The following is a 22,391-nucleotide window of genomic DNA, read 5'->3' as shown; positions in this document are numbered from 1 at the left end:
GAAGCAGTACTTAATGGTCCCCTGGGAAATCTGACGAAGAGCCAGCAGGTTCTGCAGCATGTTGGCTCAGTTGGGTAATGAGGCTTTGTAGTATAACTATAGAATCTTTAGATGTGACAGCATTCTTTATAGACATAAGCATATTTTAAACGTGTGTTTTTTTCTTCCAGTTAAAAATAAACTTATTTATGGATCTCAGAAGCAACCCCAAAGGGATGTTGCTAAATCAGTGGTCATCTTTTTTGTGCCTAGGCACCTAGTGAATCTCGGAGGGGTTCAGATTGTACCCCCATAACAGGGTAGGATTCAGTAAGATGATGGCTTAACCTCTAGAGAATGACCCCAGGATGACTCCATGGAGGCAACTATGTATTTATGGGGTGGTTAAATTTTTTTTAGAAGTGTTACTGAAAACAACATTGAGTTTGACTCCTAGATTTGTATGAATAAAATTGGTAAAAGTCAACTCCCAAATCCTGGGAGAATTGCAGAGTGGAAATGGTTTGGACTTTGGAATGAGAGCTGGATTCACATCTGTATTCTAACACTAGCATTGTGACCCTAATTAAGTTATCAAACCACTCTGATCATGAACAGTCCTCATCTGCAGTTTTAACCATATTTGCACACTTCTGATACACTCATTCAGTGGCATGACTGAGTGTGGTTGCCTGTCCAGGAAAGGTCTGGTGAGGGAGGCAATTGGGAAGTAGTTCCTTGATTCTGGGTATGCTGTTCAAGGAAGCCTATATCCCAACCCTGAGGCTGTAAACTGAAATGGGAAGGGAAGTGCTCAATCTGGGGGTCCTATTAGTGATTGGGTTCCTCCTCCAGATCACTGTGGTGGGGGAGCTGAAGCATGGATGCACAGTGCATTCCCTGGCTTGCTACTCACCCAGTAACATGTCAGCCTGTACTGTGTAGTGCATTTCAGCTTGTGCATGCCACCTGATGTGTAGGTCATTGTGGCCTCCCATTCCAACTGAGTCCTATCTGACTAGGGCTGGACTTTTCTTTTGAATGACACACCCATCTATATAGTTACTTACCCAGTTAAACTCTTCAATGTTAATGTTAATTTAAAAGTCCAAAACTGTGAATTGTGCTATTCTTCCTTTAGACCAATTTCTTCTGCAGTGTTTTTGATTACTGAATTCCAGTTTTCATGTTATTTAGGCCATACTTGGTTAACCTTCACTTTTCTCTGATGCCTCATCTTTGGCCCTGTGGAAAATCTCGTCAGCTTTCCTTTAAAATAGAACAAGAATTCACCGTCCAGAACTGCCATCGCTTGTTCCAGTTTCAAGCCACCATGGTCTCTTGTGCATTTTGCAATAGATTTCTTTCTTTAGCTCCTCCCCATCAGTGTGTGGTAGATTAATCCTGTCAAAATGTAATGCTGCAAGTTACATTTGTAACTTGTGCTGTACAACTGAAACTAATAATGTTGAATGCCAACTGTACTTGAAAAAAAGAAAAGAAAAAATGTAATACTTGAAAAATGTATTGCTTTAATCCTAATAGCTGCCTATTTCGCCTTTAAGCCAAATTTTTCATTGTGATTTACAAGACACCTCCTCCTCTACTGCTAAAAGTATATTCTGCTCCAACCACACTGGCCTCTTTAATGTGTCTTTAACACATTAGATGTTCTTACCTTTTTTGGGGATTTCCTTCCCCCAGACATTCATAAGGTTAGGTTCTCCAATTTAGGTTCTTACTCAAGCTGCCACTCAGTGATACTTTCTCTTAATAGCCCTAAAGCTTCCCACCCCCACTGCCAATACTCCAGCACTTTTAATAGTTCAACTATTATAGAATTTTATTTTCTATGTAAAGACATAGAGAAAGGTCTGGAAAGATACATATAAGACAACATTGATTACCTTTACACAAGAGAGAGGGTCTTAGGAACATGGAAGGAAACTTTTGCTCTATGTGCTTAAAGACTGATTATTATAATGAGCAATACATTTTTCTTCTAATTAAAAAACCAACTAGATATATTTCAACTCTTCTAGAACTTCATCTGGGTATAAATAGTATAAATAAAGCCTGTGTCATATGGGCAGCAGTTTTGATAGTTAAACAACAACTTTAAAATAGGTTTGGCTGTGATTAAATGAGTCCTGTTAACATTTGAGGGCAGAGGCTGCTATGTGGCCTGTGATGGGGCTGTAATAAAAATTTGAAAGAACTTACCCAGTCTGTGTGGCTCAGTAGTTGAGCCTTGACCCATGCATGAAGCAGTCACCAGTTCATCGCTAGCTGGTTTGGCTCAGTGGCTAGGTTGGGGGCCGAATGAAGGGTCCCCGGTTCAATTCTGGTCAAGAGTACATTTTCCAAGTTGCGGGCTTGGTTCCCAGTAGGGTAGGAAGTGTGCAGGAGGCAGCTAATTGATGTTTCATCAGTGTTTTTATCTCCTCCCTTTTTCTCTCTAAAAACCTATAAAAACACTTAAAAATTATGTTTTCTAGTGAGAACCATTCAGCTATTTTTAAGAGTTAGCCATAACATGTTAGAAGGACATTAGACTTTTTCTTTCTAATACACTTCCTATTTCACCATTCTGAAATATTTATCCTGTTTCCCATGTAAATTAACACGACTTGAGTTGATTTTAGGACTGATGTAACTGTCAGTTAATTGAACCGGTCTTAGGCTTTTCTGGCTACTCCAGAATAACGGATAGTTTAGTAGAGTGCAGAATTTTCTGTATTCTACACATAACTTAACCATTCACCATTCATAGTGCATTATCATTCCTTAATACTAATCCTTTAATATAGTCATCTTCACCTATTGCATATTTTGGTGTTAACTTTAAAGTTATTGTTTTATTAAAATTAAAAAGAATGATTAATCAAATGACTTAAAATTGATGTAGGTTTTTAAGAGAAGGTACCCTATCTTTATTTTACCTTTGATCCAAATTTAGTAAGCATACAATATTTTCTAAATATTGTATATACTTAGAAAATGCAAACCATCCCTGGCTGGTGTGGCTTGGTTGGGTGTTTCCTCAACTTTTTAAATAAAATATCTAAACATAGAAAACAGTAGAATGAATTTCTATGTACCTCCACCTAAGTTGTCCTGTTTGCCTTTTCTTTCAATGTATTTTGCTGAATCATTTCATTGAAATTGCTGATTTAAGATAAATACCTCCTAAATTCTTAAACGTGAATCTAAGTATTATAAAGACACTACTCTTCCCATGACCAGGGATTTATACAGTGACCATTTTGTTCTCATAATTTTTGTAGAATGAAAGTGACCTTTTTTGTTTCTAGTCACTATTGATCTTACTGAAGAAATTTTGAATGTTGATTTTAGGGTGTGTGTGTGTCTGTGTGTATGTATGTATGTGTATGTATTTCTGATAGTTGGTACTTTAAATTAAGGAATTTCTTTCTTGTAAATGGCTTAAATGCCCTGAGAGTAAATATTTGTTGAAGGGGAATTTTACTATGTAGAAGCTGCTCTAGTTAAGAATATGAAGGTTCTAAAATGCTGGGTGGTGATCCCCCCCCCCCCCCCCTTTAGTGTGATGCAGTGCTCAGAAATAGATGACTAACTTTAATAATGGCACAGTTTATTGTGAAGGTTGAGAATGTAGAGAGAAATATCTATATTTGTTAGGACTTCAAATAAGTGAGAGAACCTAAATTATTGAACACTGTTCAGTAAAAATTTTGGTGCCCTAGAGATGCCAGTTTCCTTGATTTTATATACTTCTGAATTTTTGAAAAAGTTTTTCCAAAGAAAAATTGGGAACTTTCACAAAAATTTAAACTGAAAAGGTAAATACAAAAATACCTATTCCCACAAATTGAAGCAATGTCCACCTTAACCAAACTTAATTTAAAAGTAACCTTGAACCTCACAATAATACAATATTCTGAGATGTCTAATCATCTAGATAACTTGTAAATGCTATGTAGCATGTTTTTGCTGCTTGTACTCAATTGGATTGATGTACTAAAATGAAATTTATTTAGCCAGTTTCATTTCCATGCACATGTTTTCTATTTACTGTTAATATGTCCACATCCTTTTTTTCAGGTAAGTTCTCAAAAGTGAGATTGAGTTAAAGAATATGCAGAATCTTAAAGGGTTTTGATTTAAAAAAAAAAAGTCCAGGTGGCTTCTGAAAATATACCAGTACACTATCAGAAGTAATATATGAAGGACCATTAAAATTTAAAAATTTCTTTATTTGGTAGGTGAAATGGAAATTTTTTAATCTCCATAAACCTTTATTATTTGTTGATCACCTATTTTTGTCCTTGGCCCAGTTTTTTTGTGGGAGGTACCAATAATAGTAAATGATGTAGTAGCAGCAGCAGCTGCTGCTACAGCAATACTTGAGATGTGCCAAGCACCATGTCGGTGTTTTCTGTGCGTTCATTTATGCCTCATATCTATCCTATGAGACAAATGATACTCATTTTATAGTCAAAGAATCCTGTTTTTGATGGGATTGGCTTCCCAAAGGGAAGTGGTTGAGCTTGAAAGGGAAATAGGTCTGTGTGACCCCCCCAAAGCTTCTGACCCCTAATCATTAGGATGTATTTATTATCATTTTTACATTATTATGGACTTGTGTTCAAGTAGATATTGCCAGATATTCATTACCATATTTTTCAGACCATAAGACGCACCGGACCATAAGACGCACCAGTTTTTAGAGAAGGGAAATGAAGAAAAAAAGATTCTGAAACAAATAGTGTCCTAAAATATTTTATGTGCATTAAAACCCAACATCACAGTCATAAACACATGTAATCAACCCTGTAAAGTAAACAGCAGCATTTAGAACCATTTTAGAGCCGGGCAAGCACACAGAGCCAGGCAAGTAAAAAAACTTTTTTTTTACAGTATATGTGTAGGCTATATTTGAACCATAAGACGCAGGGACTATTCCCCCCCACTTCTGGGGGGGAAAAGTGCGTCTTATGGTCCGAAAAATACGGTAGTTCTTTTTATTGATAGTATATTTTAGTGAGAACATGTATTATGTCGTTTTTAGGAACTTTTCAAGGTTACTTTTAAATTAAGTTTGGTTAAGGTGGACATAGCTTCAATTTGTGGGGATAGGTATTTTTGTATTTACTTTCCAATTTAAATTTTCACGAAATACTTTACCCGGATTTTTTATTTATAATTTTTAAAGTTTTAACCAGGGTCCTGTTTAAAACTAAACCAGGGTAGAACTTTTCAGTGTACAGAAAATCTGCAGAAGGGCTTCTCAGTGAATTAGCATTACTAGTTATTGTTCCAAAACTAATATATTTTTAAAAATCTGCTATTGAAGGGAAATTGTGTTGATCTCATTAAAAACTACGAAAGTGTCTTTAGTGAAACTCCTCAGAATATGTTGAACAAATCAGTAAAGGGCATATAATTGAGAGATTTAATATTTCATACAACAAAATCAAAGTGCAATTTTTCTTCAAACTGGAACCAGATAATATGAATTAAAATGCCCTGTTTTATGCTTGACATAAAGAAATCCAACAAAATAATTGTACAAATATAGGGAATTAGCATTTATATTAATAAGAATTAGAGGTTTTATTTAACAGTGAATTCCGTACGTGTTGACACTGTCAAAGTTGGCAGAAATAATAGCACTTAAGATTGTGTGCAGAGTTTGTTTTACTCCAAGAGCAACCAAATTTGTACTACTGTGTTTAATGGTATATGGACAAATTAAGTTGTATTTGTTTATAAGTCACAGTATCTTATTTTCATGGAAGATGGTCAGAATAGTGAACAACTTGAATAATGTTTTAAATCAAAAGAATTCAACTTATGAATGGTTAAAGAGTGAAAGGAAAGAACTTAATTAGCCAATTTAGCTTAGAATTAAGTAACCAGGTTGTGAATTCCCTGACTTTGATGGCAACTCAAGAGGCTTGCACATCAGTGAGAGAAGCAATGTCATAAGAGAATTTTATCATTCTTTGAGGAAATTAGAGGGCACTGAGCTATGTAATTTAGTTTTATAATCATTAGAGATCTTCATTTGAAAATTTTTGTCACATTATGTTACCCATTTATACTTAGGAGCAATTTTTTAAAATTGTAGAAATACTTATTGAAAACCTAAAAGAAGTATAAAGATAAAATACAGTTTCAATACTCAGGGATAATCACTATTTTGTGTTTTTTTTTTTTTTTTTTGCTTTTGTTTTTGGTTAATGCTCACTGGAGGGTATTTTTCCACTGAGTTTTCGGGAGAATGGAAGAGAGAAAGACAGAAACATTGATGTGAGAGAAACACATTGATTAATTTCCTCATGCACAAGCCCTGACTAGCCTGGGATAGGGCTGAGCATATATTTATGCTTTTTTAATATACTAGAGGCCTGGTGCATGGATTCGTGCACCAGGCCTCTAGTATATTATAAAATCATAAATATATGTGCCCCTCTTAACAATACAGGACCCTTCGAGGGATGTTGGACTGCTGGCCAGGTGATCCCACTGTTGCAAAAATCTGTGCACTGGGCCTCTAGTATGCATATAAGATCTTTGGTTAATCTCTTCCCGTTTGCCCCTCTTCCCTCTTCCCCCTTCCCTCTCTCGAGTTTCATCAGTCTGTTCCATGTTTCCAGGTCTGTGTGTTGAGCGTCTGCCCCCTGGTGGTCAGTGCGCATCATAGCTATCAGTTGAATGATTGCTTAGGCTGTGTGTGTGTGTGTGTGTGTGTGTGTGTGTGTTTTATAATGGCTGTCGCCAACCTTTCGGACCTCACAGACCACCAGTGGTCCATGGATCGCCGGTTGGCGACCACTGTTTTATAATATGTTTTTACCATTGTATAATCATTACTGTATTTGTTTTAGAGCTTCTATATTGTAAACATTTTCCACTAAGTTTTATTTTAGATGAATTTTATTGATTTGAGATAGAGGCATCCATTTGTTCCACTTATTTATGCATTCACTGGTTGATTCTTGTTCCCTGATGGGATCAAACCCAAAACCTTGGGTTATCAGGATGATGCTCTGACCCAGTGGTCGGCAAACTCAGTCAACAGAACTAAATATCAGTAGTACAACAATTGACATTTCTTTTGAGAGCCAAATTTTTAAGACTTAACGCCACTTCTTTAAAATAGACTTGCTCAGGCCGTAGTATTTTGTGAAAGAGCCACACTCAAGGGACCAAACAGCCACATATGGCTCATGATCCGCAGTTTGCCAACCACGGCTCTAACTGAGCTACCTGGCCAAGGCTTAATTTAGTCTTCTACAGCATGTTGAGTGTCTTTTATTTTTGTCTTAGGGATTTAAAAAACTTATACACGGCCAAAGTTTACCTTTTTCAATTCCAGATAGGATCACAGGAATTTATTTAACATTGTCAATTGCTCAATTAATATAAATAGGTAGATTTACCCATTACTTATACTTCAGGAATTTTCACGTGAACCTACAGAAAGGTTTATTAAAAATTACATCATCCCATTTTAGGCTCTAGCAACTCTGTATGCTTTTTCTCTCCTCTCCTGAATGGTTTTATTCAATTTCTTTAAAAAAAATTTTTTTAAATTGATTTCAGAGAGTAAGGGAGAGGGAGAAAGATAGAAACATCAGTGAGAGAGAACCATTGAATCATTGATTGGCTGCCTCCTGCATGCCCCCTGCTGGGGATCGAGCCCACAACTAAGCATGTGTCCTAGTTCAGAATCAAACCTGGAGCCCTTCAGTCCACGGGCCGACGCTCTTACCCACTGAGCCAAACCAGCCATGGCTACATGTTGCATTTTTTTTTTCCTTTTTTTTTTTTTTTTTTTAAATATTTATTGCTCAGATTATTACAATTGTTTCTCCTTCCTCCTCTCCCCCCCATAGCTCCCTTCCACCTGGTTCCCACCCCACCCTCTGCCCTTACCTGCTCCCTCATTGTCCTCATCCATAGGTGAACGATTTTAGTTCAGTCTCTTCCTGCACCTCCCACACCCCTTCCCCCCTGATAATTATCAATCCACTCCGTTTCTTTGCCCCTTGATTCTATTATATTCAGTTTATTCTGTTCCTCAGGTTTTTAATTCACTTGAGTTTTAGATTCACTTGTTGATGTATATGTATTTGTTGACCATAATTTTTATCTTTACTGTTTTCTTCCTCTTCAAGCATGTTGCATTCTTAATCAAGAAAGGGCCCTCCCCGTCCGTCCCCCGTCCCCACCCCCCCCCCACCCCCCACCCCCACCCCCCCCACCCCCCCGTCCCCAGGAGTTTTTAACAGTGTTGGTTAATGTCCCCACAAACTTGAAGTTGTCTGTTTTCCTGTATGTATACTAAAATCATATTTTACCAAGAGTATTGCTTAGATGATATATTATTTTGTCACATCAGGAGGCATATGACTTCAGACTACTTGTTTTTTAAGTGGTGACCTGCATTATATAGGTACATTTTCTCCTTTATAGTCAGTAATTAGTTGGATAATACTTTGAGACCATGTAATTTGTTTCTAATCCAGAAAACTTTCAGTAATTGTAGCATTAACATTTGTTTGAACCAGTCATTGATGTAATCTTAATCCAAACTTTCTTTTTAAAAGTGTTATTTAAATTTATTATTTTTTTAAATGAGTTTGCTTGTTAATTTAGTTTGGTGAGCCTCCCGAAGTCTTTGCTACCTTTTTTTAAAAAAAGATGCTATTGATTTTAGAAATGAATGGAGAGGGAGAAAGATAGAAAGATCAATGATGAGAGAGGAGTCAATCGGACGTCCCCTCCCCCCCAAACTAGGGATCCAGCCCACAACCCTAGTTCATAGGTTGATGCGCAACCATTGAGCAACACTGGCTAGGCTAAAATTCAATATTCTTTTCTTAAAACAATTTTTCACGTTTATGATTTCTCTTGTGTTTTCTGTTACTCATAATTTTGGGAACTGTTGAGTTTTGTTTTTCTAATTTATTTATTATTTAAATTCTCATCCAAGTAAAAGGGGTGGAGGGGAGAGAGAAACATCTATGGGTGTTCTCATTCACCTTACCAAGGCACTTAACCTGCAACCCAGGTATGTGCCTTGACCAGGAATCAAATCAGCAACCTTGTAGTGCAGAGATTGATGCTCAACTGAATCATTCTGATTGGGCAGTTTTTGTTTTGTTTTAATCTTCACCCATCGATTTGCATTGTAGAGAAAGGAAAGAAGAGAGAAGGAAACATTGATTCCTTGTATGTGCCCTGACTGGGAGTTGAACCTACAACCTTTTTGGGTGTATGGGACAATGTTCCAACTAACTGAGCCACAGTGGCCAGGGCTGTCTTGAGGTTTTGACAATTACATATGTAACTTTTTACATTTAAATTTTGAGCCAATTAATTTTGATGTACAGGATGAGATTGGTCCCCATTTATTTTAGATGGCTACCTTGTACCATTTATTGAAATATTCATTTTCCCCTGTTAATACCTTGTGCATTTTCTTAGTTTTTTAATTCTTAGAATTAGCAGTTAGCATAATTTATCTTAAAATGGCAAACTTTGTTTTTTCTTGGCCTGAAAATGTCCTATATTACCATGTGCTACTTTCTCATGCTACTGGTCTTTCCGTGATAGTCTACCTTGAGATTATGTCCCTTTTTTTTTTTTTAATTATTTATATACTTATTTTTTTACAGAGAGGAAGGGAGAGGGATAGAGTTAGAAACATTAATAAGAGTCATCCATCAGATGACTCTTGCACACCCCCTATTGGTGATGTGCTGCCACCAAGGTACATGTCCTTGACTAGAGTTGAACCTGGAACCCTTCAGTCCAGCCTGCAGGCCAACTCTTTATCCACTGAGCCAAACCAGTTAGGGCTAAAGGACATTGTTCTTTTTGTAGACACATAGGGAGTTCATTGTTCCCCTCTGATGAAGCCAGAAAAAACATAGTTGATGAATTTTTAATATTTTTTACAATCTGATATGTTAGTACAGTTTTGGTAATATACTGAAGTTCTTTTATTCTTGAAATATTAAAATGTACTAAAATATATTTAAAAATAAAAATATATTACATGTTTATTGCATGTAATATAATCTTGCTTGAATAATTGGTGTTTATTGCATGTAACATTTAAGATTATTTTTCTTGAAAATATTAAGTTTATTTTATTTTTAAATATATTTTATTGATTTTTTACAGAGAGGAAGTGAGAAGGATAGAGTTAGAAACATCGATGAGAGAGAAACATTGATCAGCTGCCTTCTGCACAGACCCTACTGGGGATGTGCCTGCAACCAAGATACATGCCCTTGACTGGAATCGAGCCTGGGACCCTTTGGTCCGCAGGCCGATGCTCTATCCACTGAGCTAAACCGGTTTCGGCTGAAATATTAAGTTTATTGCATGTTACATATTTAAAATAGTTTTTTCTTGAAGCAAAAAAAAAAACAGAAAAATAGAAATAGATGATGGATGTAATAAAGATACAAGGGAAAGAGGAAAGGTAGGCCAGGTAGATAAAAAGTAGTGTGGGGAAGGGCATTAAAAAGAATTAAAAGGGGCAAAATAGGAGCTCGTAAGTGTTAAAGGAAAACAACTGAGACCAGATGATGATGTTCTAAGTAGGCAGAGAAATTATAATACTCAAAAGTTACTGGAAAACTGTTGACAAGTTGTATGACACTATAAAATGACTAAATCTTGAGTCTTTTTTTAAAAAAAATGCCAACTCATTGCTGCCATCTAGTGACACTTTGTCTAAAATTCTTCAAAGAAAGATTAATGAGAGAGAATCATCCATCAGATGCCTCCTGCACACCCCCTATTGGTGATGTGCTGCCACCAAGGTACATGTCTTTGACTAGAGTTGAACCTGGAACCCTTCAGTCCAGCCTGCAGGCCAACTCTTTATCCACTGAACCAAACCAGTTAGGGCTAAAGGACATTGTTCTTTTTGTAGACACATAGGGAGTTCATTGTTCCCCTCTGATGAAGCCAGAAAAAACATAGTTGATGAATTTTTAATATTTTCTACAATCTTTGATATATTAGAATATATCAGGTATGACAGTTGCACCTAATTTGAATTAAATGTAGTCTAGGTTTTGGGGGATAGTAATAGAAAATTATAAGGTAGAGTTCTGAATTTCCAACTCTGAGGTAAGTTAATATTTTTGTTGTTCCCTAGTTAGTATGACTTGACATACTAACTAGGACATACTTGGTGCCGTCTTTCATTTTTAAAAATATATTTTTATTGATTGTAGAGAGGGAGAGGAAGAGAGATATAAATATCAATGATAAGAGGCCATCATTGATCAGCTGCCTCCCGCACACCCCACTATTGGGGACTGAGCTCACAAGCTGGGCATGTGCCCTTGACCAGAATCAAACCCAGGACCCTTGAGTCCACAGGCCGACACTGTATACTGAGCTCAACTGGCTAGGGCATTCATTCCTTTTTTGAATCAACATATGTGATATAAGTACATTGTAATTAACTTATGTGAATAGGATGAAGAGGTAGAGAACTGCTTGAAATGCCCATTAGAAATTTATTGTGGCATGTTTACTTATCCCTGCTACCCCCTGTTTTTTGCAGTAAATATTTCCAGATATGATACGAAACACAGTCTCTGAGTGGCACTGTTTTGTCAGGTATCATTCTCTCCATCACTTTCCACTAAAGATGGAGTTCTAGTGGCCATTACATAAAGGCAAGGGAGCAGAAGGCTTGATTTTAATTATAAACTACTTTAGCTCAGCTCCCGGCAAATACCAGAATCTTTTTTTAAAAAATATATATTTTATTGATTTTGTACAGAGAGGAATGGAGAGAGATAGTTAGAAACATTGATGAGATAGAGTCATCGATCAGCTGCCTCTTGCACACCCCCTACTGGGGATATGCCCGCAGCCAAGGTACATGCCCTTGACCGGAATCGAACCCGGGACCCTTCAGTCCCCAAGCCAAGGATCTATCCATTGAGCCAAACCTTATAATTGTCAGATAACTCAGTCTGCTTTTTTTTTTTTTTTTTTTTTACCTTGCTATGTACCTATTCTCTGCAGAATTTTCTTGACATTTAATGTGAACTTAAAGAGAAAAGGGCTATATCCTGGCCAGTGTTGCTCAGTGGTTTGAGTGTTGTCCTATATGAACAGGAGGAGATTGCAATTGATTCTCGGTCAGGGCACATGCCCAGGTTGCAGGCTCCATCCCCAGTGTGGGTTATGCAGGAGGCAGCCAGTCAAGGATTCTCTCTCATCATTGATGTTTCTATTTCTCTTTCTCCCTATCCCTTCCTCTTTGAAATCAATAGAACTAAAAAAAGGGGGGGGCGGGGGGGTGGTATTAAGAATCTCCACTTCAATTCCCAGTGAAAGACATGTATCTGGGTTGTGGGTTTGATCCTCTTTCCCTTTCAGGCTTGTGTGGGAGCCAATCAGTTGATGTCTTATCTCTCTTCCCCTTCCCCTCTCTCTCCCTCTCCCATCCTACCCCCCCTTTTCACCTTCTGGGGAGAAAAATGGGAAAAATATCCTCTGGTGAGGATTAACAAAGGGGGAGGTGGAATGAGAAATGGGCTGCTTATTTATAAACATTTCCTTAATTTTTAGCTGCATTGACAATCCAAGATAGAATTGTCTCTGTGACACTCAGGATAGCTCAAATTTGAGAATGAATAGTGGAAATAAAATTGACAGTTTTCTTGCATCTCATCCATATATAGATTTTATTTTTCTTGTTTTTAGGATATGACTGGGATAATAAAATAGAAATCAATACATTTCTATAACTACTAATCATGTTCTTTGCACTGCCACTAAAATCTCCCCCTTCTCCCCCCCAAAAAATATTTTCATTGATTTCAGAGAGGAAGAGAGAGAGAGATGGAAACATCAATGACAAGAATCATTAATTGGCTGCCTCCTGCACTCTCCACAGTGGGAATTGAGCCTACCACCTATACATATGCCCTGACTGAAAATTGAACTGTGACCTGGTTAATCGGCTGATGCTCAACCGCTGAGGTGTACCAACTTGGCAGTCTTTATCTTTCTATTATCTGTACTCTGGAATCTGTTTTTCTGGAAATCCTATCCACTTAATCTCTACAAGGAAATTAAACAGAATTCAGAGTAACCAGGAAATATAATCATTTCATACATCTTTTCCTTATGAGTTTTACTCAAACCAATTTTAAGAAGGAAACATACTGTTCTAAAATTCTACATACTTTATTTACTTAGATCTTCTATAGTAATCAATATTGGGGTTAAGAAAAATTAATTTGGCGCTGGCCAAGTATGTAATTTGGTTAGAGCATTATCCTGATACTAGAGGCCAGGTGCAGGAAATTCAAGCATGGGGGGGGGGGGAAGTTCCCTCAGCCCAGCCTGCACCCTCTCCAATCTGGGACCCCCTTAAGGGATGTCACTTCTAACTCCCCTCCCTTGCAGGCCTGATTGCCCCAACTGCCCTCCCCTGCTGGCCATCTTGTGTCCATGCATGAGGGGCAGGATATTTGACCACATGGGGCTAACTATCTTGATCTTGTGTTGGAGTGATGATCAATCTGCATATTATTCTTTTATTAGGTAGGATAGAGGCCTGGGCATGGCCAGCTGGTTTGCCCTGACGGGTGTCCCAGATCTCGGTGGGGGTTCCCTTGGGGTATGGGGCGGTCTGGGGGAGGGGCCTGTGTGGTTTAAAGGCTGGCCATGCCCCCTGGTGACCCAAGCTGAGGCCCTGGTATCTGGGATCTATTTATCTTCTACAGTTGAAACTTTGTAGTCGGTAGCAAAGCAAAGCCTTTTGCTCCGTGTCGGCAGCCATTTCTGTTGGGGTTTATTCACTTTTTTTTTTTTTTTTTTTTTTTAATATATTTTATTGATTTTTTTACAGAGGAGGAGAGAGTGATAGAGCTAGAAACGTCGATGAGAGAGAAACAACCAGCTGCCTCTTGCACACTCCCTACTGGGGATGTGCCTGTAGCCCAGGTACATGCCCTTGACCGGAATGGAACCTGGGACCTTTCAGTCCGCAGACTGACGCTCTACCACTGAGCCAAACTGGTTTCAGCTATTCACTTTCTATAATTGAAACTTTGTAAGCAGGAGTAAAGGCCTGAGCTGGCCAGGGCAAGTGGAAAGCTTGGCTTCCTTCATTGTCAGAGGCAACCATAGCCTGCTCTCTACAGCTCCGTGGCTGCCGCGGTTTCTATTGGAAGTTAATTTACCTTCTATAATTGAAACTTTGTAGTAGAGACCTGGGCTGGCCAGGGTGTGTGGAAAACTTGGCTTTCTCCATTGCTGGAGAAACCCAAGCCTACCTCCTGCTCTCTCTGGCGGCAGCCATCTTGGTTGGGGTTAATCTGCATACTCACACTTATTGGATGGTGGGTATAGCGGGGTGATGGTTAAGTTTGCATATTGCTCTTTTATTAGATGTCAAGGTTGTGGGTTTGATCCCTGGTCAGGGCACATACAAGTATCAACCAAAGAATGCATACATGAGTGAAACAATAAATTGATGTTCCCCCTCTAAAGTCAATTAAATTGAAAAGAAGCAACCTCATTGGCCAAAGTGGCTAAGTTGGTTAGGTGGTGTCCTGTGGACTGAAATGTTGGCCAGTTTGATTCCCAGTCAGGGGACTTGCCCAGGTTACAGGCTTAATCCCTGGTGGAGGGAAGGGAGGGAGATGTAGGAGGCAATTCAGATGCTTCTCTCCCTTTCTAAAAATGAGTAAAAATATGTTTTTTAAAAATAGTGAATTTGTCTTATTACTTAAAAGACTACTGAGAAAACTTTTAAAGGCTGTAATGATTTCTTTCACTGAGGAATTATGGAGTGTTTAGGATATGCAAGAAACTTGTAATATTCAAAAAGTGGGTGAAATTGGAATTTATAAACTAGATTCATGAACGACGTTAGTTTTCATCAAGATTCTGTATTGTTGATTATTAAAGTAACAGTTAATTCATGAATATGAATGTAATTTCTTTTAACAGCATTAGTAGGCCATTAGTGTGTGTGTGTGTAAGTTTGATGTTCTCAAAACATTGAATGGTCTTATAAAACATCTTTTAAGATCATGATTGTTAATAAAGATTAACCAAAAGCAGAATACCTACAAAACATTTTTTAAAATGTCTTTCCTAAGCACACAATTTATAAATGCCTCCTCTTATGTATTGTACAATTATTTACTCTTGTTTTTATAAGTTTTTTTTATTAACCATAAATTTAAGTCTGCTTTGGGGATTTGAATTGTTCGGTTTCATGCTGAAAAATGTAATGTTATCCACAGACCATTAGTGAATTAAAAAAAAAGGAAAAAGTAACAAGTTATGCTACTTTGGTCAAATTATGCCCCCAAAGTATCTTTTGCATTTAAAATAGTAGTTACATTTGGGGCATATCGTGTAGGAAACAAATAGTGCAATCATGTTTTGGATAGTTTAATGGAAATGCATCCTGAATGTAGATTTATAGAACCAGCAGCTACCTATGAGTTGCTCAGATGTGTTGAGAGTGAAGACAGAAGAGCTGTAGGAATGGGACCAGGCCATGTGCACTGCATAAGGGAAGCTATCCTTGCATGGGCCATGGCTCCTGGGGGGGTATCCTGCTTTTGGACTTCAGCATTATAATTTCCACATTTAAAATTATTTGTAAATTTTCTGAAGACTGCAGTTGCTGATAATTAGAATTCTGAGTTGTTAAAATCTACTTGAGAAAGCATGTAAAATGCAAATGTTACAGGTATATATAAACTAAAAAGCAAAAATTGACCCATTCCTTCTGCAACTTGCTTTTACACTTGAAATCTGGTGTTAATGTAAAACATACAATGAATTTGTCTTAATGAATTTCACTTTTAAAATGACTGTTGAGAAAACTTATAAAGGCTGTAACAATTCCTTTAATCATTGAGGAATTATGGGCTGATTAGGATATGCAAGAAATATAATCATTTCCTAGTACTTACAACTAACCCCTTTCCTAGTACTTACCTTTAAAAGTTAGAGGACTAATTGACCTATCCTTTAAGGGTAGATTAGGTAGTCTATAAAAAATAGTTATTATAAAGCAAAAATCCTGGTAACTACTAAATTTGGTGGTGAAGGGAAAATAATACTTTGCCAGCAAGGTTTACACTTTGGGAAGGTTCTGTGATAGTCCAGACATAAATGGCATAAAATATTTTTAAAAAGTGATCCAGTGATTATATACCCAACCAACCCAACTCAGATACAAAGAGCACAGGCTGACTGGCAATAATATGCAAGAAGTGAGAGACTATTCTTAGGACTTCTAAGTAATATTTTAGAGATAATATTGGAACATAATACCTATAAGGTGGAATTTAAGAATAACATCACAAAAATAATTCAGAATGGTCACACAAGTCTAATCAAGCTTTTGGTCCCAGTTTCCTATTTCAGGGGATACAGATAACAATATATGGAATTGTATTAAGGTTGAAATTTCAGAACAATCCAGATTGGGAACTGCAGGTCAAGTGCCCTGTATTAGTCAACATAAATTTTAAGTTGAAGGGGAACTTACCTAAAAAGTGCTTTAAAAATCAAATTTGGACTCTGGCAGGGATAGCTCAGTTGGTTAGAGAGTTTTGCTTCAATGATCTGGATTTGGTCTCCAGTCAGGGTACAGAGAAGAATCAACCAGTGAATGCGTATAAATAAATATGCGTAGCAAAGATCGATGTCTCCCTCTCTAAGAAAAAAACCCACAAAAATATCACATGCATTTTAATGAGTAAAACTATACTGTTTAAGAATATACATTTAGGTGATAGAATTACTTAAAATAACTAGAGAAATAACTTGGGGGGGGGGAGACATTAAAATGATGTACATGGGGCTTTTGTGTTAGTTTTGAGATTTTGTAGAGACTATGCTGCTCTAGCATTATCAAACCTTAAAAAAGTTATGCCCTAGCTGGTTTGGCTTAGTGGATAGAACGTTGGCCTGGGACTGAAGGGTCCCAGGTTCGATTCCGGCTAAGGGGACATGGTGGAGGCAGCCGATTAATAATTCTCATCATTGATGTTTTTCTTCTCCCTTTCTCTCTGAAATAAATACATTTTTAAAAAGTTGTTTTTTGCTTTCAGAGAGGAAGCAAGGGAGATAGATGCATTTATGAGAGAGACATCTACTGCTCCTGCACGCCCCCCTACCTGGAGATTGACCCCGGAACCTGGACATGTGCACTGATTGGGAGTAGAACCGGTGACCTCTTGGTTCATGGGTCGATATTTAACCACTGAGCAACACTGGTCAAACCCATCAAATCTTTTGTTCACTATTGGAACAGGCAAAAAAATTCCCCATTTCAACTTCCTCCCTTAAAATTTGTTATTTCTAGTAATACCAGCTGGATATTTTGAGATTCTTAAATTCCTAAGTCTTTTAATTCCCAGTTGCTACTTCCCTAGTTAGTGAATACCATTCATGTTGGCTTGGGAGTTTTGGTGGGGAGGATACCATAGTACCAAGTTTTTTGGCTTTACTATATGATTACTTTTATGTAAGGATTCAGAATGTTTCCAAAACTATTCTGTGTTGCTGCTTTCTTCCAGGGATTCCTGTTCTTTTCCAGTAGTGCCTATGCATTTAGGATATTGACCATTTTTCTCCCCTTGGCAATCAGTGTGAAGTGTGACCTGAGATCATTTGGTTATTTCTAAAACTTAAGAAAATCTGTTCCCTCCTCAGAAAAATTTAAGCCGCCGTACTACTAGAATTATCTGTTCCCATTTTTCCCCCGAAGTAGCCCTGGACTTAGAAAACACTTGAAAAATGTTCAATGAAAAAGTAATTTGTAATAACTCGTTTATTTCTTTAGAAGGATGTGTTCCTAGGAGTGGGATTAATGGGTCTTTGTGGGTTTTCTATCTTTACTATTTTTCACATCTTGATTAAATTCTTGTGGTAAGTATGGACATTGAAAGCTAATCAGGTGACCTTAGCACAGCTTTTGAAACAGATCATTGTAGCTGGGACCGGTTTGGCTCAGTGGATAGAGCGTCGGCTTGGGGACTGGAGGGTCCCGGGTTCGATTCATGTACATGTACCTTGGCATGTTCAAGGGCATGTACCTTGGTTGCGGGCATATCCCCAGTAGGGGGTGTGCAAGAGGCAGCTGATCGATGACTCTCTCATCGATGTTTCTTAACTATCTCTCTCCCTTCCTCTCTGTACAAAATCAATAAAATATATTTAAAAAAAAAAGAAGAAACAGATCATTGTATTATTTTTTCATTAATATTTTTATATCAAATTTAGAAACCATACCTTATCAAAGAAAATGGGAAATAAAATCCTATCTTAAAATTCTGAGATGACAACCACTGTTAGCACCTTTTTTATTTATATTCCTGGATGTCTTTCTACCAGACTTTTCAAATAGGATTCATTGAGAGAATTAAGCCATAAGGTAGTAAATTGCCACAGGACACTAGTGTATCATGTTTTTAAAACATAATACCTGGTTATTTAGTCAGGGATACCTCTTTTCCCTTAGGTTCCTAAGTAAAAAATATGGTAACGGCCAATCCAGAAGCGATCCAGTGTGAATGAGTCAAAATTTGGCTAGGTGGACACAAGCTATATATTTTTTTGCTGCAGAATTTTAGTAATTATGTGTGCCATGAGTTGAAATAGGTTGAAAAAATCATTGCCCTATGGCATTATATGTGATGCATTCTGTTCTATATGTAGCATCCTTGTAAAAATTAAGGAAATAGTCGTTTAAATCCATTTCTGACCCATGGTTCAAAGGAAAATATGTAAAAGGGACATAAACTTTATCTCTATTTGGTGTTTTCAGTTCATGTTCACTATGCTGGTGGCATGTATAACCATCCTCTTAAGTAGGTTTTTAGGTTTGGTTTTTGTTTAATAAGCCTCACCTGAGGATTATTTTTTCCATTGGAGGGGAGAAAGAAAAACATTCTGAGAGACATGATTACCTCTCAATTAGACCAGGGAACAAATCTGTAACTCAGGTATGTGCCCTTAACTGGGAATCTAACCTGCAACCCTTAGGTGCACAAACTTAACACTGAGTGAGCCACACTGGTCAGGGCTAGGTTTGTTTATTCTTGTTTTAAGGATTTCTGGCCCTTATATTTGAAAGGCTGTACTTTTGGTAAATTTCCATTGTTTAGTCTAGGATAAAAATTAAGAACTACTGCAAAGAATACAATTTATAGTAAACCAAAATGAAATAGATTGTATCCTGAATTTCAGAAATGCAAGGAGAGAAAAGCAGTTGTTACATATAGCTTGCCTGCCTGCCTGCCTGGTAGCCCCTTAACTGCTCTCCTGCCAGCCTGATTGCCCTTAACTGCCTCTGCCTTGGTCCCTGCACCTGGAACCCGGGCTTCCCTCCCTCTGGCCAGCTGCAGGCACCCGGGATTGCAGCCAGCTTCCCCCTGGGCCTGGCTTTCTTAGGAAGGATGCCTAAAAGGTGGTCCGGTCTTACTACCATATTACCCTTTTATTAGTATATACGTGTGTGTGTGTGTGTGTGTGTGTGTGTGTGTGTGTATGATTTCATAGAGGAAGGGATGGGGGGTAGAAAAATATCATTGATGAGAGAGAACCATTGATTGGTTTTTTGCTGCATGTCCCCCACTGGGAATCGAGCCCGCCACCCGGGCATATACTCTTGACCAGAATAGAACCTGGGACCTTTCAGTCCATAGGCGGAGGCTCTATCCACTGAGCCAAACCTGTTTCAGCTAGGGCAGTTATGTCTTTAAAATCAGTACTGCTTATGAAATGACTAGGTATTTTATGGGTCAGAATTGTGATGCTCATGTATAGATGATGTATATTACCTATTTTATTAAATTTGTGTATATAATAAGACATTTTAACATAATCCATGGGAATTAGTTTTGTCATGTTTTTCTTGAGTATTGGAAAAAATATCATTAGACATTGGAATCTTTACAGTGTTCCTCTAAATCAAAAGAGGGTCCATCATAACTGGTGGTTGGAATGGCAACTGGCAGCAGACTGATACAAAAGCTAAAAGAATGCCAAACATTAAGATTGAGTCTAACATATATAAAGATAATTTTTGTTTGAAATAGTCTGAGGAAATTTTTATTCTCTTCCTTAGGGTCTTTGGATTTCACCCAAATATAGTATCATTACTATCTAGTAGTATTAAATGTCCCAACTATATTTTGTACGTTATTACATAAGATGGAAATATACCGTGTTTCCCCGAAAATAAGACATCCTCTGAAAATAAGACCTAGCATGAGGAAAGATAAGACATCCCCTGAAAATAAGACCTAGCCAACTTTGGGAGAAAAAAATTAATATAAGACACTCTAATTTTCGGGGAAACAGGGTAATAGCCATTGGATTCTATAAAAAGATACTTAAGGTATCCGGCATGTTGTAAGTCAGAAAAGGTATTTCCAGAGTGAATGAATTGGCTAGGTTAGCATGACTAAGAAGGTGAAAAATGAGTCGAAATTGGTAATAGATAGCTTAGGGGTTTCTAATTTGCATGAGGACTTTATAATGGTGGTCATTTAGAATGAAATGTTCAAGAAGATTGTGTTGCCAATTGTCTGTGGAGGGGAAAAAATAATCTGTTAGAATAGACTAGAGTAGGGGGAGTCAAATTTCTATAAAGATATATTCTTGGCCTCTAATCTCTAAAGAGTAATAGACTTGCTGTTGTGAGATCTGTGGAGGTTGACTGGTACTCCAGGTAGTCACAGTGGTTTAAAATAAGAGTAGATGAAGTTTTATTACGGAATGTTTTGTTTTTATCATTTTTCACCTGAATGCATTTTTTTCCTTCCAGTTTTGTCTTTGTGAGGAACCGTAATCATCAAAGACAATGGCCAGCAATGTTACCAACAAGACAGATCCTCGCTCCATGAACTCCCGTGTATTTATTGGGAATCTCAATACTCTTGTGGTGAAGAAATCTGATGTGGAGGCTATCTTCTCAAAGTATGGCAAAATTGTGGGTTGCTCTGTTCATAAGGGCTTTGCCTTCGTTCAGTATGTTAATGAGAGAAATGCCCGGGCTGCGGTGGCAGGAGAAGATGGCAGAATGATCGCTGGCCAGGTTTTAGGTAAGCTATGAGTTGAATTAATTTTTTATCATCTTAGTAGTCTGAGATTTTCTGGGTTTGATAATTGACTTTAGCATAATAAAAATGTTAGGTTTATAGATATATTAGGCTAAATACAGACTTATTTATTATGCCGTTAGTAGTTGAGACTAGATAACCCTCAGGTGGTAGTCTTGTGTAATGTAGAGGAGATAGGAATGATAGTTTGTAAGATAATAAATGGCTGTGGGTACTGGTCACAGTGGACTGGGTAGAATACAGTATAACTTAGTAGTCACTGAAGGGCTGCTGAATCAGATTTCTTGGCTCTGCATTGGAGCTTCACTCTGTTAGACAGCTTACTTAGCTTGGATGAGTCCTATATTTTCTCTTCAAATATAGATAATAGTATCTTGGTTTATTACTTATTCTTACCTGATGTATTAGTACTTTTCGGGTGTGAAGAGGATTTAGATAAACTGATTGAAATAATTCATGAAAAGCTTCTGGTAGAACTATAGCATGTTAAGCTAGAGATGCTTTAAACCTGTGAGTTCTTCTATTCCTTTCCCATTTAAAAATTTTATGACATTTGTTGGAGAAGCCTTTAGTATTTTCCTACATTCTGAACTGATTGCTTCCTTATTAAGTTTTTTCTACCCCTATGATCTGGAGCAGTGCTGATTCAATAGAAATAGAATGTGAGCCAAGTATGCGATTTTTAAGTTTGTAAATAACTATTTTAAAATTTCGAGTTGTATTGATTTTAGAGAAATAATTGATTTTGTTGCCCTTTTGCTCAAGAGCTCCTTTTAACGAGAATTATTTAGAAACTGCTGTCTGTATATCAGGAGTTATTATGAATTTTAATTGCTTCTGACAGGATCCAATGGGTAGATTAGGAGGTACTTACACTTTTTAAGAAAAGGAAAAATACAATTTTATGTGTACTTTGTGCCACAGTTTTAAAATAATCCTACCTGTATTTTTACTAAAGATTATTAAATAAAAATTTTATTAATATATTATCTATTAGGTATTGACTCAGTTTGGAATCACATGAAATCTATAAAGTTGTCTAATTAACTAATAGCAACACCAATAATGAGAGAGAATCATTGGCTGCCTTTTGAATGCCCCCTTCTGGGGATCAAACCTGCAGTCTGGGCATGTGCCCTTGACTGGAATTGAATCTTGATACCCTTCAATCTACGTCACTGAGCCAAAATGGCTAGGGCAAAATTGCTTTCTAAGAAATGTAATTCTATCTTGCCCTGGCCAGTGTTGCTCAGTTAGTTGAGCATTGTCCCA

General features: G+C 37.4%; 1 protein-coding gene across 45 annotated transcripts in view; it reads left to right on the top strand.

The window, feature by feature from the left end:
• The window catches only part of HNRNPC (heterogeneous nuclear ribonucleoprotein C), a 50,026-nt gene that overhangs the window by 8,462 nt on the left and 19,173 nt on the right, over positions 1 to 22,391 (top strand). For all 45 annotated transcript variants that reach the window (XM_084863213.1, XM_084863221.1, XM_084863231.1 and 42 more), the window contains one exon: positions 20,825 to 21,101. In XM_084863213.1, coding sequence (XP_084719339.1) covers positions 20,861 to 21,101 — 241 coding nt within the window. In that variant the 5' untranslated portion in view covers positions 20,825 to 20,860. The remainder of the gene's footprint in view (positions 1 to 20,824; positions 21,102 to 22,391) is intronic.

The sequence above is a fragment of the Pipistrellus hanaki genome (genome assembly GCF_964339955.1).
Source record: "Pipistrellus hanaki genome assembly, chromosome: 1".
In the NCBI taxonomy this organism is placed as follows: domain Eukaryota; kingdom Metazoa; phylum Chordata; class Mammalia; order Chiroptera; family Vespertilionidae; genus Pipistrellus; species Pipistrellus hanaki.
The sequence above is the reverse complement of the archived record's forward strand: the minus strand, read 5'-3'. Positions and strand labels throughout refer to the sequence as shown.